We start from the raw sequence: 27,216 nt of genomic DNA, 5'->3' as shown, positions 1-27,216 counted from the left end.
CCGCCCCGCCGGTCCCTCAGTCTCGGGCAGGCGTTGCGGCGCTCCGACTCCCGGGCCGGGCGGGGGCTGCGTGCCGGCCCGGCGTCGGCGCGCCCCGCCCCCGGCCCGCCCGGGCGCCCCGCCCCGCCCGGACATTCCTGCAAGTGGCCGAACCAGCTGGACGAGGCCAACTTGCCGCGGCTCCCTGCGGCAGCAGGTGGCCCCGGACTTCACGCCGTCGCCGCTGCCCCCGCGGGCCGCGCGCCCCGTCGCGCCCCAGAGCCGTCTGGGCTACCCTCGCCGGACGGGATGGAGGCGGACGGGGACCGGGAGGAGCTGTCCCACCTGCGCTCGGTCTTCGCTGCCTGCGACGCGAACCACTCGGGGCGCCTGGAGCGCGAGGAGTTCGGCGCGCTGTGTGCGGAGCTGCGCGTGCGGCCGGCCGACGCCGAGGCCGTGTTCCAGCGGCTAGACGCTGACCGCGACGGCGCCATCACCTTCCAGGAGTTCGCGCGCGGCTTCCGTGGGTTCCACCGCGGGGGGCGGCGCCGAGGCTGGGCTCCCCGGGAGCCCGCGCCCGCCTCAGCCCAGGCGGGGCCCGACTCCGCGGACAGCGAAGAGGACGCGGGCGACGGGGACGCGCTGGCAGCCCCCTGGGGTCGGGCGAGCCCCGGCCAGGCTTGGCAGGACTTTCAGGCGCGACTTGGAGACGAGGCCAAATTCATCCCCAGGTGCGTGTGTGGGTTGGAGGGCGGGAGGTGAGGATGGGGTTATCTGTCCTCCCCCGTGCGCTGGCATCTCCCTCTTAACCCGCGGAGTGGGCAGACCCACTGGACCTTACGCTTTGTGAGTTGCTTTTCTCCGTCCACGGACTCTAACTATTCCAAGAGGAGATCCCCTAGAGTTGAAGAAAGGGAGTGCGTTCAGAGTCAGGGTTTGGGGAGAAAGTTTCACTTGCTCATTTCTGAGCCCTGCAAAGGTCACTTTGTTAATTACCTGGGCCACAGTGAAATCCGCAGCGTCCAGATTTGGTTCCCAGACAAAAGTTTAGGAGCGCTCCCCACCTCTCATCGCACCTTCTATCAAGGCCCCCTGGCTGCACCCCGGAGCTATGAGTGGCGGACTTCCAAACTGGCGTCCTTTACATGTAGTAGTTCTTGTATTTGTTGTTTTCCTACAACATAGAAGACGAAACATGTTGGGCATTTATATGCTGGACTTATATATTCATTGATGCCTACCTGCTAGCAGAGTTCGTTCATTTAATTTTTGCAACAGCCCTGGGAGGTGGATTTTCTTCTCTGATTGATGGAGAAACTTAGACCCAGAAATTTAGACCTTTAAGACATTAAGGAACTTGACTGGTTAATGAAAGAGCAGGGATTTGATCCCATATGTTGTTGAACTGAAAAGCTTGCTTTTTATACAATGGAAGAAAATGATAAAATTATACAATAAATTCTCTACTCTCTGGCTCGGACAGAAATGATATCAAGTTACTAACTTAATTCTCAGGGGGAGAGGGAATGCCCGCAGGGGCAGAGCATGGAGAGAAAGATGCTCAGGTTTTATTCAAGAGTAATCTGTATCTGTCCTCGCCTTCCTGTCATGGTATGTCTTGAACTGCTATTTTCACTTCTTCCTCAGGCACTCCAAAATGTAAATGCCATAAAATGTATTTCTGCTCTTGGTTTGGATTATGGTTGAAAGCCTATGGAACTGAAACGTATCATTTTGGCTGGCAGCTTGCATATCTTAGTCATAAGACTCAGAAAAGCAAATAGCCCTGCAGGGTGAGTGGTCTTGCTCACCCATTCACAGCTTGGACCTGCTGGCCTGGGAGTCCCACTTCCTCCTCTGCCCAGCTCCTCCCTCCAGTTTGGAGACTAAGGCATGGAGAGTGACTCACTGCAAGTATGAGACGGATGGTGTAGAGAAAGTGGGTGTGATACCCATCTTTTCTATTATTTACAAACGAGTTAAAATACAACGTCTCTACCAGGGAAGTAGAAAAATGTAGCATCGCCATAAACTATACTCTTGGAATTATCTTTTATCTTTAACTTGGTTTGGGTCCAGCTAATTATAAAAGGTAACAGTTTTAAGAACCAGGAAAGGTGAACCCATGCCATGGTTTACACGCACACCCACACACAGATCTACTTTTCACAGTTATCAAGTGTCAGCAACAAATATTTGACACTTAACCTTGAAATGATTAGGATGGTCTTCTTAGTATCAGTTTGGAAACCAGGATTTAATGTAACTGGTGATTTTGTTATTATCATGATGTCTTTCCAAACTCTTCAAAGATTATTAAGTTTAATGGGCACCAGTGTTACCTGGTAGACTTGTGTTTTAAGCCACACCCCCTTGTGATTGGAGATTAACAAGTACAATATTTGCCTTCCTGTGCTTGTTCAAGTGGAAAAGAACTAAACTGAGTTGCTTCATCTGATTGTTACCATGGCAGCCAGTAACTGTTTTTGGTAAATTCAATTGCTTCTATTCCACTTCCTCATACAGCTGTTCACCTTCCCTTCCTCTCATCCAAATGTGGTAAAAATCTTTTGTCATCGATAAGGCCATTGGCATTATTTCAGTCAAATTAGTTCTGCAGATGTTATTGAGTGCTTATTTTGTGCCAGACACTGTTGTAGGTCCTGCCCTAGGTCCCTGGGGACAAAGAGAAGGATGAGATGTAGTTCATGCTGTCAGGAAGTTTATAGTGTGGGTGAACCATTTCTCAAAAATTTTATCAAAGAACATTTAAAGGCAAGAGGGTTATTTGCATGAAATTCCATATAGAGCGGACATAGCCCAACAGACTACTGCAACCAGGAGCTGTCTTTGGTCATGTATTTGTTCATTTTACTCCATGATATATTGGGGCTTATTTTAATATAAAACGTTATGCTTTCCTCCAGTGGGAAAATTGTTTCTCTAGGAAAGTGTGCCATTTCATCTGGTGGCTTTGTTATTCATCTGACACACCATTTTACCCATGGTGGCTTCTTGTCCCATGCTTATGTAGGGGGTTTTCATGTTCAGGTTGAGAAGATCAGGTATCAGATATAAGAATGTTTGGCTCCTGATCCCAGGGCCCTGGGATCGAGCCCCGCACCGGGCTCCCTGCTCCGCGGGAAGCCTGCTTATCCCTCGCCCACACCCCTCTGCTTGTGTTCCCTCTCTCTCACTGTGTCTCTCTCTGTCAAATACATAAATAAAATCTTTAAAAAAAAAAAAAAAGAATGGCTCCTATAAGGCAAAATGTGGTGGTGTTGACAGAATTTCCATTTGTAAGACCATTCAAGTTCCTGGTTTAAAAGTATTAAGCAAGTTTGGGTTAAACTCCCCAGTCATCAATATTGTGATCTTAGAGAAGAAATAAAGTTGCACTGTAAAAGGATGAAAATGGTCTCTGGGATGTGTGTCAGCTCACTCTCAAGTTGGTTTTTTCTTGGAAGATTGAAAGACTCCTTCTCCTAAAGGGGAATGTCCCTAGTAGTCAAGTGACCTGTTAACCTGAGCTGGGCAAGTGTAAATCGTCTACAGGGTCAGGATGGCCATCATCACTTCCTAGTGAACTGGAATTAGGTCAGCCAACAGGTGAAACCAGAATGGGCAAGGTGGTGTGGTTATAGAAGAGAATTCAGGAAGGAAGATTGTACAGGGCCAAGAACACTCCATGAAATGGGGAGAAAATGTTGGGTGAGAGATAGAGAACAGACTTGTAATAACCTAGTCTGGCCAATTTCTTGTGCCGGGGCATTATGAGAGGGAGTTTTGTACCTAGTAGGTACTTAGTAAACGTGTTCAGTAAATGTTTGCAAAATGAACAGAATAAACTGGTGTTCTTTTGTTCCTTGATTCATATACTGAGAATGCAGTTGATGTCATGTGCATTTTCTTCATTTGTTTTGTTGACGCTCTTTCTCTCTTTCTCTCTTTTTTTTAATGTTCTGGTATGAGCTGGTCATGGTGTTCCAAGATTGGCAAGGAGAGGGAAACGGGGTGTGTGTGTGTGTGTGTGTGCGTGCGCGCGCACACACTAGATGATAGGCCCAGTGCTGTCAGTGATGCCAACTTATAAAAGAGGGTGAAAAATTCAGATTTTAAGTGGAAGTTGCTGTTTTGCATCCTCTGTGAAGGTCAAAGCATGGAGGTGGGAAAGATACCATTCCCAGTGTGCATCGCTTGTTTCCTACCTGTGAGTGTGCCCTGGTAAATTGAAGTGTCAGGTATAGTTTCACTTTGAAGATCCATGTTGATGTGAGCATGTGATTGCATGGTACCCTAAATTAGGACTTTAATTGTCCTACTTCTGCTTGCAAGTTTGTACGTAGTATTTTTTGACCCAAAGATAGTCTCTCTTTACTCCTTTTTTTTTTTTTTTTTTTTTGCTCTTGGATATTATTGTACTTTTCAGAGTTACCTTGTTCAGGCTCAAAAGATGTTGCTGTGCAATATTATGTGGTCCTCCTTAGGAGAGGAGGGCTGAGTTCTGAATGCACTGGGATGTCCAAAACCCCTTTTACCCTGATGTCTGTCTTTCTCTTTGTTTGAAGCTGGAATAATTTTTAAGACATGTCAGTTTTTAAGCATGTCATAATTTTTAAGGCTTGTAACAAAATCTATCTGAATGAAATGACTTCTGATTGTAAATAAAGGAATGTAGTTACAAGAGGTACTGCGGTGGTATTTTCTTTCATTGTTGGAATACTTTGTTCTTCAGGCAAAACATTTTTCACGGGGATGAGAAGATGCTCAACATCACTAGTCATCAGGGAAGTGCAAATCAAAACCACAATGATATACCATCTCATACCTGTTGGGATGGCTATTATCAAAAAAACCCCAGAAAGTAACACATCCTAGTGAGCATGGAGAAATGGAACCCTGGTGCACTGTTGGTGGGCACATAAAATGGTGCAGCCACTGTGGAAAACAGTATGGAGGTTTCTCAGAAAGTTAGAAATAGAACTACCCTGTGATTCAGTAGTCCCACTTCTGGGTATGTATCCAAGAGAATTGATTGAAATCAGGATATTGAAGAGATTAGCTGTACTCCCATGGTCATTGTAGCATTATTCACCAGAGGTGGAAGCAATCTAAGGGCCCATTGGCAGATGACTGGATGAAGAAAAGTATATATATAAAATGGATTCAGCTTTAAAATATAAGGAATTCCTACAATAGGCTGAACACCATGGATGAAGCTTGAAGAATTATACTAAGCGAAATAAGCTAGTCATAGAAGGACAAATACTGCATGATTCTACTTATATAAAGTATCCTTAGTAGTCAAACTCTTGGAAGGAGAAAATAGAATGGTTGGTGTGGGGGCAAGGGGAGGGGAAAATGGGGAGATGCTGTTTGCTGGGTATAGCGTCTCAGTCATTCAAGATGAAAAAATCCTGGAGATTGGCTTTACAATAATGAGTCAGCAATAGGGTCGTATAAAAAATTTTTTTTCATTTTTTTATTATGCTATGTTAATCACCATATATCATTAGTTTTTGATGTAGTGTTCCATGATTCATTGTTTGCATATAACACCCAGTGCTCCATGCAGAACGTGCCCTCTTTAATACCCATCACGAGGCTAACCCATCCTCCCACCCCCCTCCCCTCTAGAACCCTCAGTTTGTTTTTCAGAGTCCATAGTCTCTCATGGTTCATCTCCCTCTCTGATTTCTTCCCCTTCATTCTTCCCTTCCTGCTATCTTCTTCTTATTTTTTCTTAACATATAATGTATTATTTGTTTCAGAGGTACAGATCTGTGATTCAACAGTCTTGCACACTTCACAGTGCTCACCATAGCCCATACCTTCCCCAATGTCTATCACCCAGCCACCCCATCCCTCCCACCCCCCACCACTCCAGCAACCCTGTTTGTTTCCTGAGATTAAGATTTCCTCATATCAGTGAGGTCATATGATACATGTCTTTCTCTGATTGACTTACTTTGCTCAACATAATACCCTCCAGTTCCATCCACATCGTTGCAAATGGCAAGATTTCATTCTTTTTGATAGCTGCATAATATTCCATTGTGTGTGTGTGTGTGTGTGTGTGTGTGTGTGTGTGTGTGTGTGTATGTATATATATATACATATATACACACCACATCTTCTTTATCCATTCATCTGTTGATGGACATCTTGGCTCTTTCCACAGTTTGTCTACTGTGGACATTGCTGCTGTAAACATCAGGGTTCACGTACCCCTTCGGATCCCTACATTTGTATCTTTAGGGTAAATACAGAGTAGTGCAATTGCTGGATTGTATGATAACTCTATTTTCAACTTTTTGAAGAACCTCCATACTGTTTTCCAGAGTGGCTGCACCAGCTTGCATTCCCACCAACAGTGTAGGAGGCTTCCCCTTTCTCCACATCCCCACCAACATCTGTCATTTCCTGACTTGTTAATTTTAGCCATTCTGACTGGTGTGAGGTGATATCTCATTGAGGTTTTGATTTGGATTTCCCTGATGCCGAGTGAAGTTGAGCACTTTTTCATGTGTCTGTTGGCCGTTTGGATGTCTTCTTTGGAAAAATGTCTGTTCATGTCTTCTGCCCATTTCTTGATTGGATCATTTGTTCTTTGGGTGTTGAGTTTAAGAAGTTTTTTATAGATTTTGGATACTAGCCCTTTATCTGATATGTCATTTGCAAATACCTTCTCCCATTCTGTCAGTTGTCTTTTGGTTTTGTTGACTGTTTCTTTTGCTATGCAAAAGCTTTTTATCTTGATGAGGTCCCAATAGTTCATTTTCGCCCTTGCTTCCCTTGCCTTTGGGGATGTTTCTAGGAAGAAGTTGCTGCGGCTGAGGTCGAAGAGGTTGCTCCCTGTGTTCTCCTTTAGGATGTTGATGGACTCTTTGTCTCACATTGAGGTCTCTCAACCATTTTGAGTCTATTTTTGTGTGTGGTTTAAGGAAATGGTCTAGTTTCATTCTTCTGCATGTGGCTGTCCAATTTTCCCAACACCATTTGTTGAAGAGACTGTCTTTTTTCCATTGGACATTCTTTCCTGCTTTGTCAAAGATTAGTTGGCCATGGAGTTGAGGGTCCATTTCTGGGCTCTCTATTCTGTTCCATTGATCTATGTGTCTGTTTTTGTGCCAGTACCATACTGTCTTGATGATGACAGCTTTGTAATAGAGCTTGAAGTCCGGAATTGTGATGCTGCCAGCTTTGCTTTTCTTTTTCTTAATTTTATTATGTCATGTTAGTCACCATACAATACATCATTAGTTTTTGATGTGGTGATCCACGATCCATTGTTTTCGTATAACACCCAGTGCTCCATGCAGTACATGCCCTCCTTAATACCCATCACCAGGCTAACTGATCCCCCCTCCCCGCTCCCCTCTAAAACCCTGTTTGTTTCTCAGAGTCCATAGTCTCTCATGGTTCATCTCTCCCTCCGATTTCCCCCCCTCATTTTTCCCTTCCTTCTCCTAGTGTCCTCCATGTTATTCCTTCTGTTCCACAAATAAGTGAAATCATACGATAATCGATTGACTTATTTCACTTAGCATCATCTCCTCCAGTCCCATCCATGTTGATGTAAAAGTTGGGTATTCATCCTTTCTGATGGCTCAGTAATATTCCCTTGTATATATGGGCCAGATCTTCTTTATCCATTCGTCTTTTGAAGGGCATCTCGGCTCTTTCCACTGTTTGGCTCTTGTGGACATCGCTGCTATGAACATAGGGGTGCACATGCCCTTCTTTTCGCTACATCTGTGTCTTTGGGGTAAATACCCAGTAGTGCCATTGCTGAGTCATAGGGTAGCTCTATTTTTAACTTTTTGAGGAACCTCCACACTGTTTTCCAAAGTGGCTGTACCCACTTGCATTCCCACCAACAGTGTAAGAGGGTTCCCCTTTCTCCACAACCTCTCCAACATTTGTTTCTTTCCCTGTCCATTTTTGCCATTCTAACTGGTATAAGGTGGTATCTCGGTGTGGTTTTGATTTGAATTTCCCTGATGGCTAATGATGATGTACATTTTTTCATGTGTCTGTTAGCCATTTGTATGTCTTCTTCAGAGAAGTGTCTTTTCATATCTTCTGCCCACTTTTTGACTTGATTGTTTTTTGAGTGTTGAGTTTTAGAAGTTCTTTATAGATCTTGGATACCAGCCCTTTATCTGTAGTGTCATTTGCAAATATCTTCTCCCATTTTGTGGGTTGCCTCTTTGTTTTGTTGACTGTTTCCTTTGCTGTGCAGGTGCTTTTTATCTTGATGAAGTCCCAAAAGTTCATTTTTGCTTTTGTTTCACTAGCTTTTGGAGATGTATCTTGAAAGAAGTTGCTGTGGCCGATGTCAAAGAGGTTACTGCCTATGTTCTCCTCTAAGATTTTGATGGATTCCTGTCTCACATTGAGGTCTTTCATCCACTTTGAGTTTATCTTTGTGAATGGTGTAAGAGAATGGTCGAGTTTCATTCTTCTGCATGTGGCTGTCCAATTTTCCCAGCACCATTTATTGAAGAGACTGTCTTTTTTCCATTGCATGTTTTTTCCTGCTTTGTCAAAGATTATTTGACATAGAGTTGAGGGTCCATATCTGGGTTCTCTGTTCTGTTCTATTGGTCTATATGTCTGTTTTTGTGCCAGTACCATGCTGTCTTGGTGATCAGTGCTTTGTAATATAGCTTGAAATCGGGCAACGGGATGCTCCCAGCTTTGTTTTTCCTTTTCAACATTTCCTTGGCGATTCGGGGTCTTCTCTGATTCCATACAAATTTTAGGATTGTTTGTTCCAGCACTTTGAAAAATGTCATTGGAATTTTGATCGGGATGGCATTGAAGGTATAGATTGCTCTGGGTAGCATAGACATTTTAACAATGTTTGTTCTTCCGATCCATGAGCATGGACTATTTTTCCATCTTTTTGTGTCTTCTTCAATTTCTTTCATGAGTGTTCTGTAGTTCCTAGAGAATAGATCCTTTACCTCTTTGGTTAGGTTTATTCTTATTCCGAGGTATCTTATGGTTTTTGGTGCTATTGTAAATGGAATCGTTTCTCTAATTTCTCTTTCTACAGTTGTGTTATTAGTGTATAAGAAAGCAACTGATTTCTGTGCATTGATTTTGTATCCTACCACATTACCGAATTGCTGTATTAGTTCTAGTAATTTGGGGGTGGAGCCTTTTGGGTCTTCCACATAAAGTATCATGTCGTCTGTGAAAAGAGAGAGTTTGACTTCTTCTTTGCCAATTTGAATACCTTTTATTTCTTTTTGTTGTCTGATTGCTGTTGCTAGGACTTCTAGTACTATGTTGAACAATAGTGGTGGGAGTGGGCATCCTTGACGTGTTCCTGATCTTAAGGGAAAGGCTCTCAGCTTTTCCCCATTGAGGATGATATTCACTGTGGGTTTTTCATAGATGGATTTTATGAACTTGAGGAATGTTCCCTCTATCCCTGTACTCTGAAGAGTTTTAATCAGGAAAGGATGTTGTATTTTGTCAAATGCTTTTTGTGCATCGAGAGGACCATGTGGTTCTTCTCCCACCTCTTATTAATGTGTTCTTTCACATTTATACATTGATTGATTTGCGAATGTTGAACCACTGTTGCATCCCAGGGATAAAACCCACTTGGTCGTGGTGGATGATCCTTTTAATGTATTGTTGGATCCTATTAGCTAGGATTTTGTTGAGGATTTTGGAATCCATATTCATCAGGGATATCGGTCTGAAATTCTCCTTTTTGATGGGGTCTTTGCCTGGTTTGAGGATTAAGGTAATGCTGGCCTCATAGAATGAGTTTGGAAGTTTTCCTTCTGTTTCTACTTTTTGAAACAGTTTCAGGAGACTAGATATTATTTCTTCTTTCAATGTTTGGTAGAACTCCCCAGGGAATCCATCAGGCCCTGGACTCTTGTTTTTTGGGAGGTTTTTGATCACTGCTTCAATCTCGTTACTGTTTATTGGCCTATTCATGTTGTCAATTTCTTCCTGTTTCAGTCTTGGCAGCTTATAGGTTTCCAGGAAGGCCTCCATTTCATCCAGATTTCTCAGTTTATTGGCATATAGTTGTTGATAATAATTTCTAATAATTGTTTCTATTTCCTTGGTGTTAGTCATGATCTCTTCCCTTTCATTCATAATTTTATTAATTTGGGTCCTTTCTCTTTTCTTTTGGATAAGTCTGGCCAGTGGTTTATCAATCTTATTAATTCTTTCCAAGAACCAACTTCTAGTTTCGTTGATCTGATCTACTATGTTTCTGGTTTCTAATTCATTGATCTCTGCTTTAATTTTAATTATTTCTCCTCTAATGCGTGGCTTAGGCATCGTTTGTTGCTTTTTCTCTAGTTCTTTAAGGTGTAGAGTTAGTTGGTGAATTCGGGATTTTTCTGTTTTTTTGAGTGAGGCTTGGATGGCTATGTATTTCCGCCTTAGGACTGCCTTTGCAGTATCCCATACATAGGTTTTGGACCGATGTGTTTTTGTTCTCATTGATTTCCATGAATTGTTTTAAGTTCTTCTTTGATTTCCTGGTTGACCCAAACATTGTTGAGCAGAGTGGTCTTTAGCTTCAAGTGTTTGAATTTCTGCCAAATTTTTTCTTGTGTTTGAGTTCCAGTTTTAAAGGATTGTGGTCTGAGAATATGCAGGGAATAATCTCAGTCTTTTGGTATCAGTTAAGACCTGACTTGTGACCCAGTATGTGGTCTGTGTGCACTCAAGAAGAATGAGTATTCTTTTGTTTTAGGGTGGAATGTTCTGTAAGTATCTATGAGGTCCATCTGATCCAGTGTATCATTCAAAGCTCTTGTTTCCTTGTTGATTTTCTGCTTAGATGATCTGTCCATTGCTGAGAGTGGAGTATTGAGGTCTTCTACAATTAACGTATTGTTATCAATATGACTATTTTGGTTAACAGTTGGCTTATGTAGATGGCTGCTTCCATGTTGGGGGCCTAGATATTTACAATTGTTAGATCTTCTTGTTGGATAGACCCTTTAAGAATGATATAATATCCTTCTATGTCTCTAATTACAGACTTTAGTTTAAAATCTAATTTGTTTGATATAAGAATTGCTACCCAAGCTTTCTTTTGAGGTCCGCTGGCATGGAAGATGGATCTCCATCCCTTCACTTTCAGTCTGGATGTATCTTTAGGTTCAAAATGAGTCTCTTGTAGGCAGCATATGGATGGGTCCTGTCTTTTTATCCATTCTGCAACCCTGTGCCGTTTTATGGGAGCATTTAGGCCATTCACGTTGAGAGTGATTATTGAAAGATAAGAATTAATTGTCATCATGTTGCCTGTGAAGATGTTGTTTTTATAGATTGTCCCTGTAAATTTCTGTTGTATAACACTCTTGGGGTCTTTCTCCTTTTATAGAACCCCCCTTAATATTTCTTACAGGGCCAGCTTAGTGGTCACATATTGTTTCAGTTTCTGCTGGTCGTGGAAGCTCTGCATCTCTCTATCCATTCTAAATGAAAGCCTTGCCGGATAAAGTATTCTTGGCTGCATGTTCTTCTCGTTTAGTACCCTGAATATGTCTTGCCAGGCCTTTCTGGCTTGCCAGGTCTCTGTGGATAGGTCTGACGTTATTCTGATGTTCCTCCCTCTGTATGTAAGGAATCTCTTCCCCCTAACTGCCCTTAAGATGGTTTCCTTGGCTCTAAGATTTGCAAGTTTTACTATTACATGCTGGGGTGTTGGCCTGTTTTCCTTGATCTTGGGAGGGGTCCTCTCTGCCTCTAGGACGTGAATGTTTGTTTCATTCCCCAGATTAGGGAAGTTCAGCTATGATTTGCTCAAATACATCTTCTAGTCCTCTCTCTCTCTCCACTCCCTCCGGGATTCCAATTATTCAGACATTGGAACGCTTCATAGTGTCACTTATTTCGCTGATTCTATTTTCATGGATTCTGAGTTGTTTTTCCCTGGCCTCCTCTTTTCCCTTTTTATCTATTATATTGTCTTCCAGGTTGCTTATTCGTTCTTCTGCCTCACTTACCCCAGCTGTTAGATTATCTAGATTGGGTTGGATCTCACTGATAGCATTTTTAAGTTCTGCCAATTCAGCTTTCATTTCTGCCCTTAGAGACTCTATGTTACCATTAATTGATTTCTCCATTCTAGCCATTGTCTTCACAATTGCTAGCCTGAATTTCCATCTCCGACATCTTGGTTATATCTGCATCCATTTGTAAATCTGCAGCTTAAGTCATAATCTCTGAGTGTTTTCTATTTTGCGGGCTCCTCCTCCTAGTCATTCTATTGATGGGTGTTTGAGGGAATGTATAGAGTCCAGATTATTGATCAGACCCCAAGCAAGATGCACCTGTTTTCTTGGGACCTTAGGGTTGCTGGCCTCTTGTTTTCCCAGCCTGTCTTCTGCGGGAGGGGCCTGCCGCGCTTTTACTCAGGCAACTCTGTTTGGGCGGCGTTGCCCTGCCCCCCTGTGGCGGGGGATGGGCTCCTCGGGAATCAGTTTTTGGGGCTTTTGTTCTCTGGTGGCTTTCCCTGGTGGCTTTCCACGTCTCTTCCGTGAGTCAGAGCAGAAGAGACCATTTCCAACCCTCTGCCTCAGAGCAGAGAGACTACAGTCTGTTCTTCAGTGAGCTCTCCAGGCCACACCATCTCCATTTCTGTCTGTGCTGCTATAAACTGCAGCATCCTGGGTTGTGTGCCCCTCTGCATCACTCCCCGTCCTGCCTCCAGGTCAGTGCACATCTCTGCCTTTGTGCTTCTAAAACCGCTAGCCAGTCCCAGATCACCACATGCGCCACTCCGCCGCTCCAGGTTTCTAACCCCAGGGGCTGCCCTAAACCTGCCGCTACCAGTCTGCGAGTCTATGCCCGGTCCCCAGCGCGTGAGGCTGTCGCTCACCCGCGGTGTAGGATCCCCATGGCCAGGCACCCCCCCCCCCGCTGCCGTTTATCCTCCGATATCTGCCCACGGAATCACGGCTCCCCGCTTCGTACCTTGAAACCAACCGCCTGCGATATTATGTTTGTAGAGATCCAGATCTTCTTACATCTCAGGCTGGTTTCGTGGATGCTCAGAGTGGTCTGGTTGATATCCAGCTCAATTCCGGGACCAGCTGAAATAGGGTCCCCTACTCCTCCGCCATCTTTCCTAGTCCCTTTGCTTTTCTTTTTCAACATTCCTCTGGCTATTTGAGGTCTTTTCTGGTTCCATACAAATTTTAGGATTATTTGTTCCATTTCTTTGAAAAAAGTGGATGGTGTTTTGATGGGGATTGCTTTGAGTGTGTAGATTGCTCTAGGTAGCATTGGCGTCTTCACAGTATTTGTTCTTCCAATCCATGAGCATGGAACATTTTTCCATTTCTTTGTGTCTTCCTCAGTTTCTTTCGTGAGTATTTTGTAGTTTTCTGAGTACAGATCCTCTGCCTCTTTGGTTAGATTTATTCCTAGGTATCTTAGGGTTTTGGGTGCAACTGTAAATGGGATCGACTCCCTAATTTCTCTTTCATCTGTCTTGTTGTTGGTGTATGGGAATGCCACTGATTTCTGTGCATTGATTTTATATCCTGCCACTTTACTGAATTCCTATATGAGTTCTGGCAGTTTTGGGGTGGAGTCTTTTGGGTTTTCCACATAAAAAAGTATCATATCATCTGCAAACAGTGAGAGTTTGACTTCTTCTTTGCCAATTTGGATGCATTTCTTTCTTTTTATTTTTTATTTTTCTTTTTGTCTGATTGCTGTGGCTAGGACTTCTAATACTATGTTGAATAGCAGTGGTGAGAGTGGACATCCCTGCCGCGTTCCTGACCTTAGGGGGAAAGCTCTCAGTTTTTCCCCATTGAGAATGATATTTGCTGTGGGTTTTTCATAGATGGCTTTTATAATATTGAGGTATGTACCCTCTATGCCTATACTCTGAAGAGTTTTGATCAAGAAAGGATGCTGTACTTTGTCAAATGCTTTTTCTGCATCTATGGAGAGGATCATACGGTTCTTGTTCTTTCTTTTATTAATGTATCATATTACATTGATTGATTTGCGGATGTTGAGCCAGCCTTGAAGCCCAGGGATAAATCCCACTTGGTCATGGTGAATAATCCTTTTAATGTACTGTTGGATTCTATTGGCTAGTTTTTGTTGAGAATTTTTGCATCTGTGGGCATCAAGGATACTGGTCTGTAATTCTCCTTTTTGATGGGGTCTTTGGTTTGGGGATCAAGGTAATGGTGGCCTCATAAAACGAGTTTGGAAGTTTTCCTTTCATTTCTCTTTTTTGCAAGAGTTTCAGAAGAATAGGTATTAATTCTTCTTTCAATGTTCGGTAGAATTCCGCTGGGAAGCCATCTGGCCCTGGGCTTTTTGTTTGTTGGGAGATTTCTGATTACTGCTTCAATTTCCTTAGTGGTTATAGGGCTGTTCAGGTTTTCTATTTCTTCCTGGTTCAGTTTTGGTAGTTGATACATCTCTAGGAATGCACCCATTTCTTCCAGGTTATCTAATTTGCTGGCATAGAGTTGCTCATAATATATTCTTATAATTGTTTGTATTTCTTTGGTGTTGGTTGTGATCTCCTCTTACATTCATGATTTTGTTGATTTGGGTCATTTCTCTTTTCTTTTTGATAAGTCTGGCCAGGGGTTTATCAATCTTGTTAATTCTTTCAAAGAACCAGCTCCTAGTTTCGTTGATCTGTTCTACTGTTCTTTTGGTTTCTGTTTCATTGATTTCTGCTCTGATCTTTATTATTTCTCTTCTCCTGCTGGGTTTAGGCTTTATTTGCTGTTTTTTTCTCCAGCTCCTTTAGGTGTAGGGTTAGGTTGTATATTTGAGACCTTTCTTGTTTCTTGAGAAAGACTTGTATTACTATATACTTTCCTCTCAGGACTTCCTTTGCTGCATCCCAAAGATTTGAGCAGTTGTGTTTTCATTTTCATTGGTTTCCATGAATTTTTTTAATTCTTCTTTAATTTCCTGGTTGACACTTTCATTCTTTAGTAGGATGTTCTTTAGCCTCCATGTATTTGAGTTCTTTTCGACTTTCCTCTTGTGATTGAGTTCTAGTTTCAAAGCACTGTGGTCTGAAAATATGCAGGGAATAATGCCAATCTTTTGGTACCGGTTGAGACCTGATTTGTGACCTAGGATGTGATCTATTCTGGAGAATGTTCCATGGGCACTAGAGAAGAATGTGTATTCTGTTGCTTTGGGATGGAATGTTCTGAATATGTCTGAGAAGTCCATTTGGTCCAGTGTGTCATTTAAGTCTTTATTTCCTTGTTGATCTTTTGCTTAGATGATCTGTCCATTTCAGTCAGGGGGTGTTAAAGTCCCCCACTATTATTGTATTGTTGTCAATGTGTTTCTTTGCTTTTGTTATTAATTACCTTATATAATTGGCTGCTCCCATGTTAGGGGTATAGATATTTACAATTGTTAGATCTTCTTGTTGGATAGACCCTTTAAATAGGATATAGTGTCCTTCCTCATCTCTTATTACAGTCTTTGGTTTAAAATCTAATTTGTCTGATAGAAGGATTCCCACCCAGCTTTGTTTTGGTGTCCATTAGCACGGTAAATGGTTTTCCACCCCCTCACTTTCAATCTGGAGGTGTCTTTGGGTCTAAAATGAGTCTCTTGCAGACAGCATATCGATGGGTCTTGTCTTTTTATCCAATCTGATAGCCTGTGTCTTTTGATTGGGGCATTTAGCCTATTTACATTCTGGGTAACTATTGAAAGATACGAATTTAGTGCCATTGTATTGCCTGTAAGGTGACTGTTACTGTCTATTGTCTGTGTTCCTTTCTCGTCTATGTTGCTTTTAGGCTCTCTCTTTGCTTAGAGGACCCCTTTCAATATTTCTTGGAGGCCTGGTTTCATGTTTGCAAATTCCTTTAGTTTTTGTTTGTCCTGGAACCTTTTTATCTCTATTTTCGATGACAGCCTGGCTGGCTATAGTATTCTTGGCTGCATATTTTTCTCATTTAGTGCTCTGAATATATCATGCCAGTCCTTTCTGGCCTGGCAGGTATCTGTGGATAGGTCTGTTGCCAATCTGATGTTTCTACCTTTCTGGTTACAGATCTCTTCTCCTCAACTGCTTTCAGGATTTTCTCTTTGTCTCTGAGACTCGTAAGTTTTACTATTAGATGCCGGGGTGTTGACCTATTTTTATTGATTTTGAGGGTGGTTCTCTGTGCCTCCTGGATTTTGATGCCTATTTTCTTCTCCAAATTAGGGAAGTTCTCTGCTATAATTTGCTTCAGTATACCTTCTGCCCCTCTCTCTCTTCTTCTTCTGGGATCCCAATTATTCTAATGTTTCGTCTTATGGTATCGTGTATCTCTCAAATTCTGCCCTTGTGATCCAGTAGTTGTTTATCTCTCTTTTTCTCAGCTTCTTTATTTTCCATCATTTGGTCTTCTGTATCACTAATTCTCTGTTCTGCCTCATTTATCCTAGCAGTTAGAGCCCCCGTTTTATATTGCACCTTATTAATAGGCTTTTTGATTTCAACTTGGTTAGATTTTAGTTCTTTTATTTCTTCAGAAAGGGTTTCTCTAATAACTTCCATGCTTTTTTCAAGCCCAGCTAGTATCTTTAAAATCATCATTCTGAACTCTAGTTCCGAAATTGTACTAATGCCCATATTGAGTAGGTCCCTGGCAGTCGGTACTGCCTCTTGTTCTTTTTGTTGAGGTGATTTTTTCCGTCTTGTCACTTTGTCCAGAGGAGAATAGATGAATGAGAAAACAAAATGCTAACAGGGTACCAGTGTCCCCAGAACATATACTCTAAACAAATCAGAAAATACCTGAAAACGGGGGCACCTGGGTGGCTCAGATGGTTAAGCGTCTGCCTTCGGCTCAGGTCATGATCCCAGGGTCCTGGGATCGAGTCCCGCATCGGGCTCCCTGCTCCTTGGGAGCCTGCTTCTCCCTCTGCTTCTCTCTCTCTGTCTGTCTCTCATGAATAAATAAATCTTAAAAAAAAAAAAAAAACCTGAAAACGGGGGAAAAGAAAGGGAAAGAAAGAAAAAAGAAAAAGAATAAAAAAGAAAAAGATAAAAAGAAACAAGAACAGAACAAAACAAAAAAACCCAGAATATGATCAAGTATGATCAGCCTGGTGCATAGATCAGTGCCACACTCTAGATTTTGGGTGTATTTTGGTCTGAGAGAAGAGAGTGCCTCCCAAAATTTTAAAGAAAGAAAACTTATATATGTACAAAATAAGGGTAAATATGATGAAGGGATGGAATGACTGTAAAGATGAAAATTAAAAAGATTTTATAAAAGGAATTGATAAATTGTTTGAAAAAAGAAAGAAGAGGATTTAAAAAAAAGAAAAATAGGGAGAGAATGTGATCAGGCAGGAGACTAGCACAAAGCCATACACTAGAGATTTAGGGTATATTTTATCTGTCAGAAGGAGTTGTATCTCAAAATTGTAGAGAGAACAACTCATATATATATATATATATATGCCAAAAATAAGGGTAACTACTATGAAGGGATAGAATATGACTCTAAAAATGAAAAAGAAAAATGTTTTTTAAAAAATGGATTGATGTTTGTTGAAAAAGGGAAAAAGAAAAATTAAAAAAATTAAAAAAATTAACTTTGAAAGACTAAAGAATCATGGTAAAAAAGCCATGCATTCTATGTGCCGTATTCCCCTATCGCTGGAGTTCTCCCGTTCTCTTTGATCGGTAAACTGTGTCTTGGCTGGCTGTTCTTGCTGATCTTCTGGGGGAGGGACCTGTTGCCGTGGTTCCCAAATGTCTTTGCCGGAGGCAGAATTGCCCCGCCCTTGTCGGTCTGGGCTAAGTAATCTGCTCGGGTTTGCTCTTGGGAGCTTTTGTTCCCTGCAAGCTCTCGGTACAGCTTTGGAGGACGAGAGTGAAAATGGCGGCCTCCCAATCTCCGTCCCAGAGGAGCTGAGAACTCAGGGCCCCGCTCCTCAGTGCACCCCCAGAGAAAAGCAGTCACTCCCGTCTCCCCGGTCTCTGGCCGCACTCCGCGCTCACCCGGCCTGTGACCGAGCGTTTCTATCTCTGGCACCCGACCCTGTGTGGAGTCTCTAAACCCAGCAGATCCCTGCGGTGCGCTCCTGCACTGCTCCTCCCCGAGGAGGAAGGGGAGTCTCCCCGGCTCTGCCGCTCGTTGGGTCCCTGCTGGAGGAGCAGTGGCCCGACTGTGTCACGGATCACTGTTTATGGCAACTCGGAGCTGAGAGTCCGCACCTCGGCTCCGTCTCTGCAGCTGGCTTCCCCGCTCCGATACCTGGGAGCTCTGGCGCACTCAGGCATCCCCGGTCTTTCTGTGACCCGGAGGGTCCTGAGACCACACTGTCCCGCGAGGGTTCCACCCCCGCTTAGCCACTGAAGCGACGTCCCGCCGCGGAGCCGACTTCTAAAAGTTCCGATTTTGTGCTCCGCGGCTCTAGCACTTTCCAGAAGTGGCCGACGGAGGCCCCTCCCCCGCCGTCTATCCTCCCGAATATCGCCTCGGATTCACTTCTCCGCACGTCCTACCTTCCAGAAAGTGGTCGCTTCTCTGTTCAGAGAGTTGTTGCTACTCTCTTCTTTGATCTTTTGTTGAGTTTGTAGGTGTTCAGAATGGTTTGATCCCCATTCAGCTGAATTCCTGAGACCAAACGAAATCCAGGTCTCCTACTCCTCCGCCATCTTGCTCCGCCCCCCTTTGGTCCTGTAAAAATTTTATTAAGAAGGTAGAGTTCATGTATGTTTCTCACGACAAGAAAAAAAACCTATAGAATTAGGAATTTTTTACAAAGATGAGAAATTTGAGAAGGTACCAAACCTCTGTGTCTTAGTTTTTGTCTTCTGTTTTTGAGCAGTCCCAAATACAGGTTCTTTCAAGCTTTGCCCCTTTAATGTACTCTTACCTGCTGTTTCTAGGTGAGCAAGCAGAAACACTTGAGATAATGACACATTCTTTTATTTATTTATTTAAATGATTTTATTTTTTTGAGAGAAAGGGCATGAGTAGGGGGGAGGAACGGCAAGCTGTGGGAGAAGTAGGTGCCCCTCAGAGCAGGGAGCCTGATGTGGGACTAGATCCCAGGACCCTGGGATCATGACCTGAGCTGAAGGCAGACGCTTAACTGGCTGAGCCACCCAGGCACTTCAAGATAATGACACATTTTATGGGCAACCCCCCCCCACACACACACCAAGGGCAACCACTCCCTTCAATTTCAATTTTTTAAAATTTAGTTTGGGGACATATTATGAGATGTTCAGCCAAGAAACCCCATTGTGATTATTTACAATTATAAAATTATGGAGCATGTTCAAGTGGCCATTTGGTTATAGTGATACCTTTGATCAAGAATGTCTTTTAAATGTCTGGATATAAAGCAAAAAATGCAAGTGAGTTATTCGGAAACCTGAGTGCAGGCGTGAAAGGGTCCCCTGCTGTCAGCAGTAGAAGGGCTCACTGAGGTTGCGGCAGCGGCTGGCCGTTGCATTGCTCGATGGGACAGTCACTTCATAATTGTTGCCTCCGTAGAACAGAGTCACAGTCTGCTCTGGGCTCGGGTGGAAGAATTCCAGAAGAGTCACCTGACATTTGCTTGGAAAATCCATGTTTGAGGACGTTCGTATGTTATGTTTTCTGACAGAAATGCTATAAACCAGTGTTAGTGTGTGTGATGCAAAATATTTTTCTTCTCCTCCTTGGGGATACATGACATAGCTTGTACATCTGGCAGGTAGGGTTCGCTTGGGGATGTTGACAAATGGATTACAGTGCAGGGATTCCTGCTCCAACACGGTGCATGCATTCCAGAAAAACGTAATATTCTGCAAACACACGGGACGTATGGAAAAAGGAAAAAAAGGGATGGGGCCGACCACTCAGTATTGTACACATTTGTAACCAGAACACGCAAAAAAATAACAGTAACAATCCTAATAAGGTCCTAGGACAATAAAAAAAAAAGTCATGTTAGAGTCTTAATAGACACAGAAATAAAACAGTCTAGGAATACCTGTAGAGAGTATTAAAAAATGAAAATCTAGGATTTTGTAGGTTATTTTTTTGGAAGATGGATGAAGGAAGTTTGATGGAGGGACGTATATAGGTTGTGGCTGCTGAGTTATAAGGCCAAGGACAAAATGCATAAAGCTCTGAAAGAATGAGACAAAGCATGTGGATAGTCTGTGCCAAGAGGAAGTCCCCGGGCTCAGTGTCCCACGCTGTATTCACCTGCAACCTGCTGTGAAGCTTTGGGGATGGACTTGCCTTTGGTGGCTGTTACTTGTGGCCGGGGGGGAAGGGGAGGCACAGCATTAATATGCTGGGAAACACAGCTTCTACTTTAGCATCGCTCACCTATTGACCTAGGGAGCGAGCTAATTAATGCTCTAGGAACACAATTGTGGCCGAGCAGTCCTAGTCTTGAGTATAGTCTCAAGGGGTCTTGAGGGTCTAGAGCAAGTCACAAAGCCATGACCCTGAGTGAGGCTAGTTCCATGTGGATAGATTTGGAGGCTTTGTACTGGTCTAAAGGGACAATGCATTGCCTTGCTGCTAATAGATTACAGTGAATAAGCTGTCTCCAGGCCAGTAAAAATCTGTCAGTCCGCGAAAGTCTGCAGATCTTTCAGACAGGTTGTTAACAATCCTAATGAGCCCTGGCGACAATTAAAATATTATGATCTAGCTAAGTGTTTGGGGCCTTAAAAAGTGACCTACTTCGTCAAACAACACTTAAAGTTCTTACTCAGCAACTGAAAAGTAATTCAGTTCTTATTGAATTCAATTTATTCAACTGAATAAGTTGAATAATTTATTTAACTCTTTTAGGCAGTCCTAGCTTATATATGCTGTGAAGCTGGTACATTTTTGTGTGTGTTTTTAGCCCCAGAGTGCAGTGATTTAAGCCATCATATTATTTAAGGTTCCCTAGAGAAACAGAAACAATGTGTGTGTGTGTGTGTGTGTGAGAGAGAGAGAGAGAGAGAGAGAGAGAAATTTATTGTAGGGAATTGACTTATTGATTGTGGAAGCAGGTGAGTCCCAGTTTTGCAGGGGGGTGTAGCCCAGGAGGCTGGAGACCAGGGAAGAATGAGTGTGGCAGCTGGAGTGTGAAGGCAGTCTCGTGGCAGAATGCATTCTTCCTTGGTGGAGGTCAGTTTTTATCATACTGTCTTCAGTTAATGAGATGAGGCGTGCCCACATTATGGAGGGTAATGTGCTTTACTCAGAGTCTACTGATTTAAATGCTAGTCTCATTTACAAAATACCTTCACAGCAGTATGCAGACATGTATGACCAAGTACTTGAGTACAGTAGCCTCACCAAGTTGACACATAAAATGAACCACAGCCATTAAGAATCTTTTGCGTATATTCTCAGTTTTTGAGATTCCCTGTGTCTTGGGAATCTCAGAGAGCATTTTTTTAAAATGCTTCTAGGTTGTAAAATATGTACCAAAAAACTTTCAGATATTTATTTGAATCTAGAAAGATCCCTGTACATATGTTATGTTCCTCCTGTACCCCTTCCAAATGCCTGAACACTCCAAAACAGCATACCACATTTCTGTGGTGACTTGCTTGCCTTACATGTGTTTATGGCTCTAAGATGCCCCCTAGGAGAAATGGGCTTATTTTTCTTTTCTTTCTTTTTTTAAAGATATATTCATTCATTTTAGAGAGAGCGAGAGAGAGTGTGCACACGAGTGGGAGGAGGGACATAGTGGGGTGCGTGGGGAGCCTGACTCGGGGCTCAGTCCCAAGACCCTGAGATCATGACCTGAGCTGAAACTAAGAGTCAGACACTTAACCCACTGAGCCACCCAGGTGCCCCCAAATGGGCTTATTTTTCAAGTTCATCTCTACCCCTCCATCCTTACCCTGCAGTCCCACCCTTTATCACAGTATCGCTAAGTCTGAACTGAGCAGCTGACGAAAGAGGCATTTTGGATTTGAAGCAGCCTTCGCCCTGTGGCAAGCCATGCCAACGTTCCATGCTGCTGCCCTTGCTCAAGCAAACCATCCGCGTGCTTGCTCACTTCTTTCTTCCTTCTCCTTCTTCTCCCTCTTCCCCACATTGCCTCCTGCAAATGCTGTTGGAAAGAAATTATGCCAGGAAGCCCAAAGGCTGAAGTTTTAATGAGAAACAGTAGGAAATTCCTTAGAGTAGGGACACGTTTTTACTCTACCATCTCCAACTACTAGTTTTGGTCTCTGAGTTGGTATTTGGTAACAGATGCAATTTGAGAGGCATAGGGAAGCCCAGACATGTTCTACCAGATAGAGGTTCTAAAATTCAGCCATAAGAAAGCCAATGGTTCCATGCTCATATTCCTAGGACGAGGCATTTTTCAGTTCCTAAGAATTCAGCAGACACTGCTTTTAAATCCCATCTTTTCTCAGGCATTGCTACTCAAGGGCCTCAGACCTCAGCATTGGCAGCACCTGGCAGTGGTTCTAGAACTGTGGACTTCTGAGCCCCACCATAAACCAGCGGAAGGACCTGCATTTTAACAAGGTCCCTGGGTGATTTGTGCGTGTATTTAAGTCCGCCAGGGAAATGAGAAATGAGTATGGGATGTGGCCACATTGGGTTGGGAGTTGCTTATAAAGAGATAGAAGAGACCCAGAAAGAGCATGTTGAAGAGGTAGAAGGTAGAAAAGATGAACTTCACATACTCCAGAATTCTGCCTTGGGTTGCCTCTGGTTGCCTGAAATCTGAGTTTTGAAGCATTCATGACTGAATTGACCCCAAAGATAAGTAACTGATACTTCACCGAGGATATGGTGTATTTTGTGAATGTATTCTTCAAAGACAGACAGGCATACAGCATAGTGCACAGAGCTTAAGTGCACACACCTTGCTGAATCTTCCCCGATGGAACATCCCCATAATTGGCATGCAGATCAAGAAACAGAACGTTTTACCACATTTGCAGAAATCCTCAGTGCTCCCTTCTGATCCCTGTTGCCCTCACCTACAGTTTAGTCGTTATCCTTTGCCTGTTTTTTTTTTTTTTTTTAAACTTACATACAGGGGCTCAAACAGTGTATTTACCCTCCTGTCCTCAACCGTATGTTCATGAGCTTGGAGTTGTACATCGGTCATTTCCATTGCTGTAGGGTATACCTCTGTGTGAAGATACGACAATTATTACTAATGGTCATTTGGGAAATTTCTGCTTTGTGGCTGTTACCGCTGTAATGAGCAGTCTGTCACATGTCTTTTGGTAAGCGTATGGATACATACAATGCATTGCTTTTAATAACTTCAAAATAATTTAAGATTTCCTTGCTAACTCAGGGTCATCATCGTGAAGCTTTCATCCTGGGCTGTAGAAGAGCAATATCCCCAGGATTTGTGGAGATGGTCATTCAGCTTGTCTTTTTGAGTTCCTGTATACGTTTTCTGTTCTTGCTGTCAATCTGGGAGGTTACGCTCCATTATTGTCAGTTCTTCCTTCCTTCGTGGGTACCTTCGTCTGCTAAAGATTCAGAAAGCACATGATCACATATATTAGAATGACGTTTTCAAACCCCTGTTTTAATGCTGGTTATTCCTGTACTGAGCAGGGGTGTCTCAGAGGCTGGTTTTCATTCTTTCTTGGCTTTTAACCTTCTTTTGGATTCTTCTTGGTGCCAGATCCCCAAGTTTTAGGTGGCTGGGGTGCTGCTGCCATTTTGAATTATCATTATTTTTTGCAGTCTTGCTAATTTTTATTCCTATGTTAATTCCTTTCCCCCTCTGTTCATTTTGAAAGTTCCTCAAAGTAGACATGATAGTTCTAAATTATCTTTGTAGAAATTACACCATTTAGATAAGCACGAACATTTATTTACATTATTATGAATACATGTGAGAAGTAGGTGTCTAGCCATGAGCGGGCGTGGGCTTATGCTTGGATGAACCCATGAGAGTCTGGCAAGGTGTGGGCTTGCACCTGTGTCATGGGCTCCCAGCCCAACAGATGGTCAGTGAAATTATTTGTAATGCTCTTTTTTATGAGTCTTGGGGAAATGCTACAAAAACTATTCATGGAGGTAAACAGATACTGTAGCTTTGTGGGTTCTCCCTGTCCACTCAAATGGATTATTATAATAACTCTATGATAGCTCCTTCTTTAGTACTTGGATTGAAAGCAACTCTTCAACATTTATTTCCATTTTGTCTAGTGGCTTTTGGGCCAGTTGTACTGCCCGGGAGGGATGTTATCCACACAGATAAGAGCGGAGGGCAGCTCATGCCACAGGGAACTGGAACAGCAAACCAGGGAAGAGTAAAGGTTTGGGATGAAAAATATAAACTGAGGTAAATGTAAATACACAGCTCACTGAAATTGCTTTTTTTTAATCTGATGAACCGGTGAGTTAAGTTGATGACTCAATTAAGAGACCAGTTTTTCTTTTCTCAGCTCTCCTGAGGGGTTGAGGTCAGATTCCTTCAGGAGATGGTGTTTGCAAATCTGAAGGTTGTTTGCTCTTTTAGTGGGCTGCAGCTCTGGGAACTCAAAAGTGGATTAGTTTTCAGGACAATTGATCCTGGTATAAAGTGAAAAAGTCAGATTTTAATAGGATTTTTGGCTACCTTCTTTTTTTTAAATCACATTCCAGAAAATCACCCTTCGGTTGTTGAGAAAATCAAATGAAAAGGTAATTAAACTTACCTGCTAGATGCTGGGAAAGCAATGAAGTGGACAGTTGATGAGCAGTGAAGTGTATTTCAGGAAGCTTCTACCTTGTGGAAAATATGCTCCAGGCACCACTGAATGAGATCAGGGTCTCAGAAGGTCTTAACTGTTGAAATGTCGAATTAATGATGTCAACAACATTTTACTTTAAAGTGTTCAAGAAAATTTATAAGGAAATCTCTAGAGCTAATTTGACTTTAGTTTGGGCTTTTTGATCCATTGCTAAATAAAACAGAGAGAGTGGAAAGCCATTGATTTATCTTTATGTTTGACAGTCGGGTAGGAAGGGAGGTAGGTAAAAATCAGTGATTCTTTAAAAAAAGTACATTAAAAAATTCTTTGATATGCTTTTTGTGCAGTAACTCAACAAACACTACTGTGTGTACAAATAGTTTTAATTTAAGATAGTTTGAGGACGCCGTAGAAAAAACTTTCTCGTTTAATTACATGATCTCTCAGAGCAAACTCTTATAACCCTCAAGAGAGGTTTCTAAGAAAGCCACGGGCAAGCTGTGTACGACCTATGACCGTATCATCCATACTGCAGCATAAGGTCAAATTTAACTGTTGAAGAAAATGTGACTGCAGCCTAGGCACCAAACGGTTATCTTTTTGTGATACCTGTAATAATTTAGCATTAAATGCCAACCAATCAATAATCAGTAGTAGGTTTTTTCAGTACCTATTAAATACGAACTCAAGAAATAAGTTTGCTGCAGAGTGAACAGGTAGGTCGCACTTATATCCCAGAATATGCTAATTTTAGGAGAGAAAAATGTGCTCTTTAGTGGTACTCATGATTCTGTAGGATATTAAGAAGTCTTTTGGAGATTTTTTATTTTTATATTTTTTATTTTATTATTTTTTTTAAGATTTTTTATTTATTTGACAGAGAGGGAGAGACAGCTAGAGAGGGAACACAAGCAGGGCGAGTGGGAGAGGGAGAAGCAGGCTTCCCGCCGAGCAGGGAGCCCGATGCGGGGCTGGATCCCAGGACCCTGGGATAATGACCTGAGCCGAAGGCAGATGCTTAACGACTGAGCCACTCAGGTGCCCCTGGAGATTTTTTAAAAAGACAGGCAAATCCTTATCTTTTATAGAGGCTGGTGGTGGGTAACACGATATTTTAAATCTGTGTTGATCTATGTAAAATCCTGCGATTTAATTTGTGTTTTGAGGACTCGCATGTGTATCATAATGTTTAGAAACTTAAATGTACATATTCCTCTGTTACAAATGCATCCTTGTTTATTATTGAGGAAATATATTCAGGATTCACAACATTAGTTCAGCCATTCAGCTGGAGTTCTGATTTGAGCAACCTCACTGTTGAGAGGAAGTGTATGCTCTTTCCTGTAGAGCTCAATGTGTTTTCTGGAATGCCCTGCTTTCTCAGTGTTCAGAGGGAACTGGCTCTTCTCAGCATGGCAGTCCAATTTCCCACAGTTAGTCTCGTCCTCGACCCTGTGACCAACAAAGTTCATCTGCTCCCTCCTTACTACAGCCTTCCTTGGCCAGCCTCAGATCCAGCACAGAACTCTACCCTCTCTGCTTTAGCTCCCACTGAGTCCTCCAGGCTCTGGCCTCCTTCATTCATTAATGCAGGATCTGCGTTGGGTCAGATCTCTGGTGCTGCAAGGGAAATGGAGGCTGATAGGGTAACTGGAAAGGTAAGCATCCGCAGAAAACTCAGTCCACAGGGCTTCAGATTAAGTGTGGCAGGAGATTTGAAGGGGAAGATTTCTTATATTTGGAACAGTCAGAGCAGGCTTCATGGAGGAGGCAGCTTTGGGGAGAGTCTTGACTGATGTGCAGGGTTTGGTTTCTAGACAGGAAGTACAGAAGGTTGTGATTTTTGGGGGTGTCTGGGTGGCTCAGTCATTAAGCGTCTGCCTTCGGCTCAGGTCGTGATCACAGGGTCCTGGGATCGAGCCCCTCATTGGGCTCCCTGCTCTGCGGGAAGCCTGCTTCTCCCTCTCCCACTTCCCCTGCTTGTGTTCCCTCTCTTGCTGTGTCTCTCTCTGTCAAATAAATAAATAAAATCTTAAAAAAAAAGGTTGTGATTTTGATCAATATCAAAATATACTTCACCCAGGAGGGGGTGAAGGTGTTTCCCGTGACATATTTGATCTGAACAATGTCAATATACTTAAAATTATGTAACTTTATTGGAATATTATTTTATTGTCTGACAAATTATGCTTTTATTTTACGTGTGGTCCTGACATAGTTTTAACAAAAAAGTTTTAAAAATAAAGTTATTTCTAAAATACATACACATTTAATATATATTAAGGATAAGAAAATCTTTCTACCAACTGTGTGGAGATTAAAAAAATTGTATAAGTGGAATAGTTACTTTTGGAAAATATTTAAGTATTTTAATCAGTTTCTTATCTCTACTTGTAGTACTTTCTTGAAGAATATGTCTTTTTTCATTGTGGTCTTTTATGCTTTTTCCACCCCATGAAATTGCTTGTAACGTTCTTTAGAAGATTACGATGATTAAATTTGAAATTATTGACATCAGCAATTAACTCTTCTCTGCAGGTCACCATGTT

General features: G+C 42.5%; 1 protein-coding gene across 1 annotated transcript in view; it reads left to right on the top strand.

The window, feature by feature from the left end:
* The first annotated feature begins 288 nt into the window (after nucleotides 1-288).
* The window catches only part of RASEF (RAS and EF-hand domain containing), an 82,564-nt gene continuing 55,636 nt past the window's right edge, over nucleotides 289-27,216 (top strand). Inside the window, exon 1 of the mRNA XM_028122321.2 lies at nucleotides 289-710. Within this exon, the coding sequence (XP_027978122.1) occupies nucleotides 289-710 (422 nt within the window). The remainder of the gene's footprint in view (nucleotides 711-27,216) is intronic.

This window comes from Eumetopias jubatus, unplaced genomic scaffold, assembly GCF_037043125.1.
Source record: "Eumetopias jubatus isolate StellerSeaLion01/CBP00866 unplaced genomic scaffold, mEumJub1_p1.0 scaffold_15, whole genome shotgun sequence".
NCBI classification, from domain to species: domain Eukaryota; kingdom Metazoa; phylum Chordata; class Mammalia; order Carnivora; family Otariidae; genus Eumetopias; species Eumetopias jubatus.
Note: the sequence above shows the minus strand (reverse complement) of the source record. Positions and strands in the feature narration are given on the sequence as shown.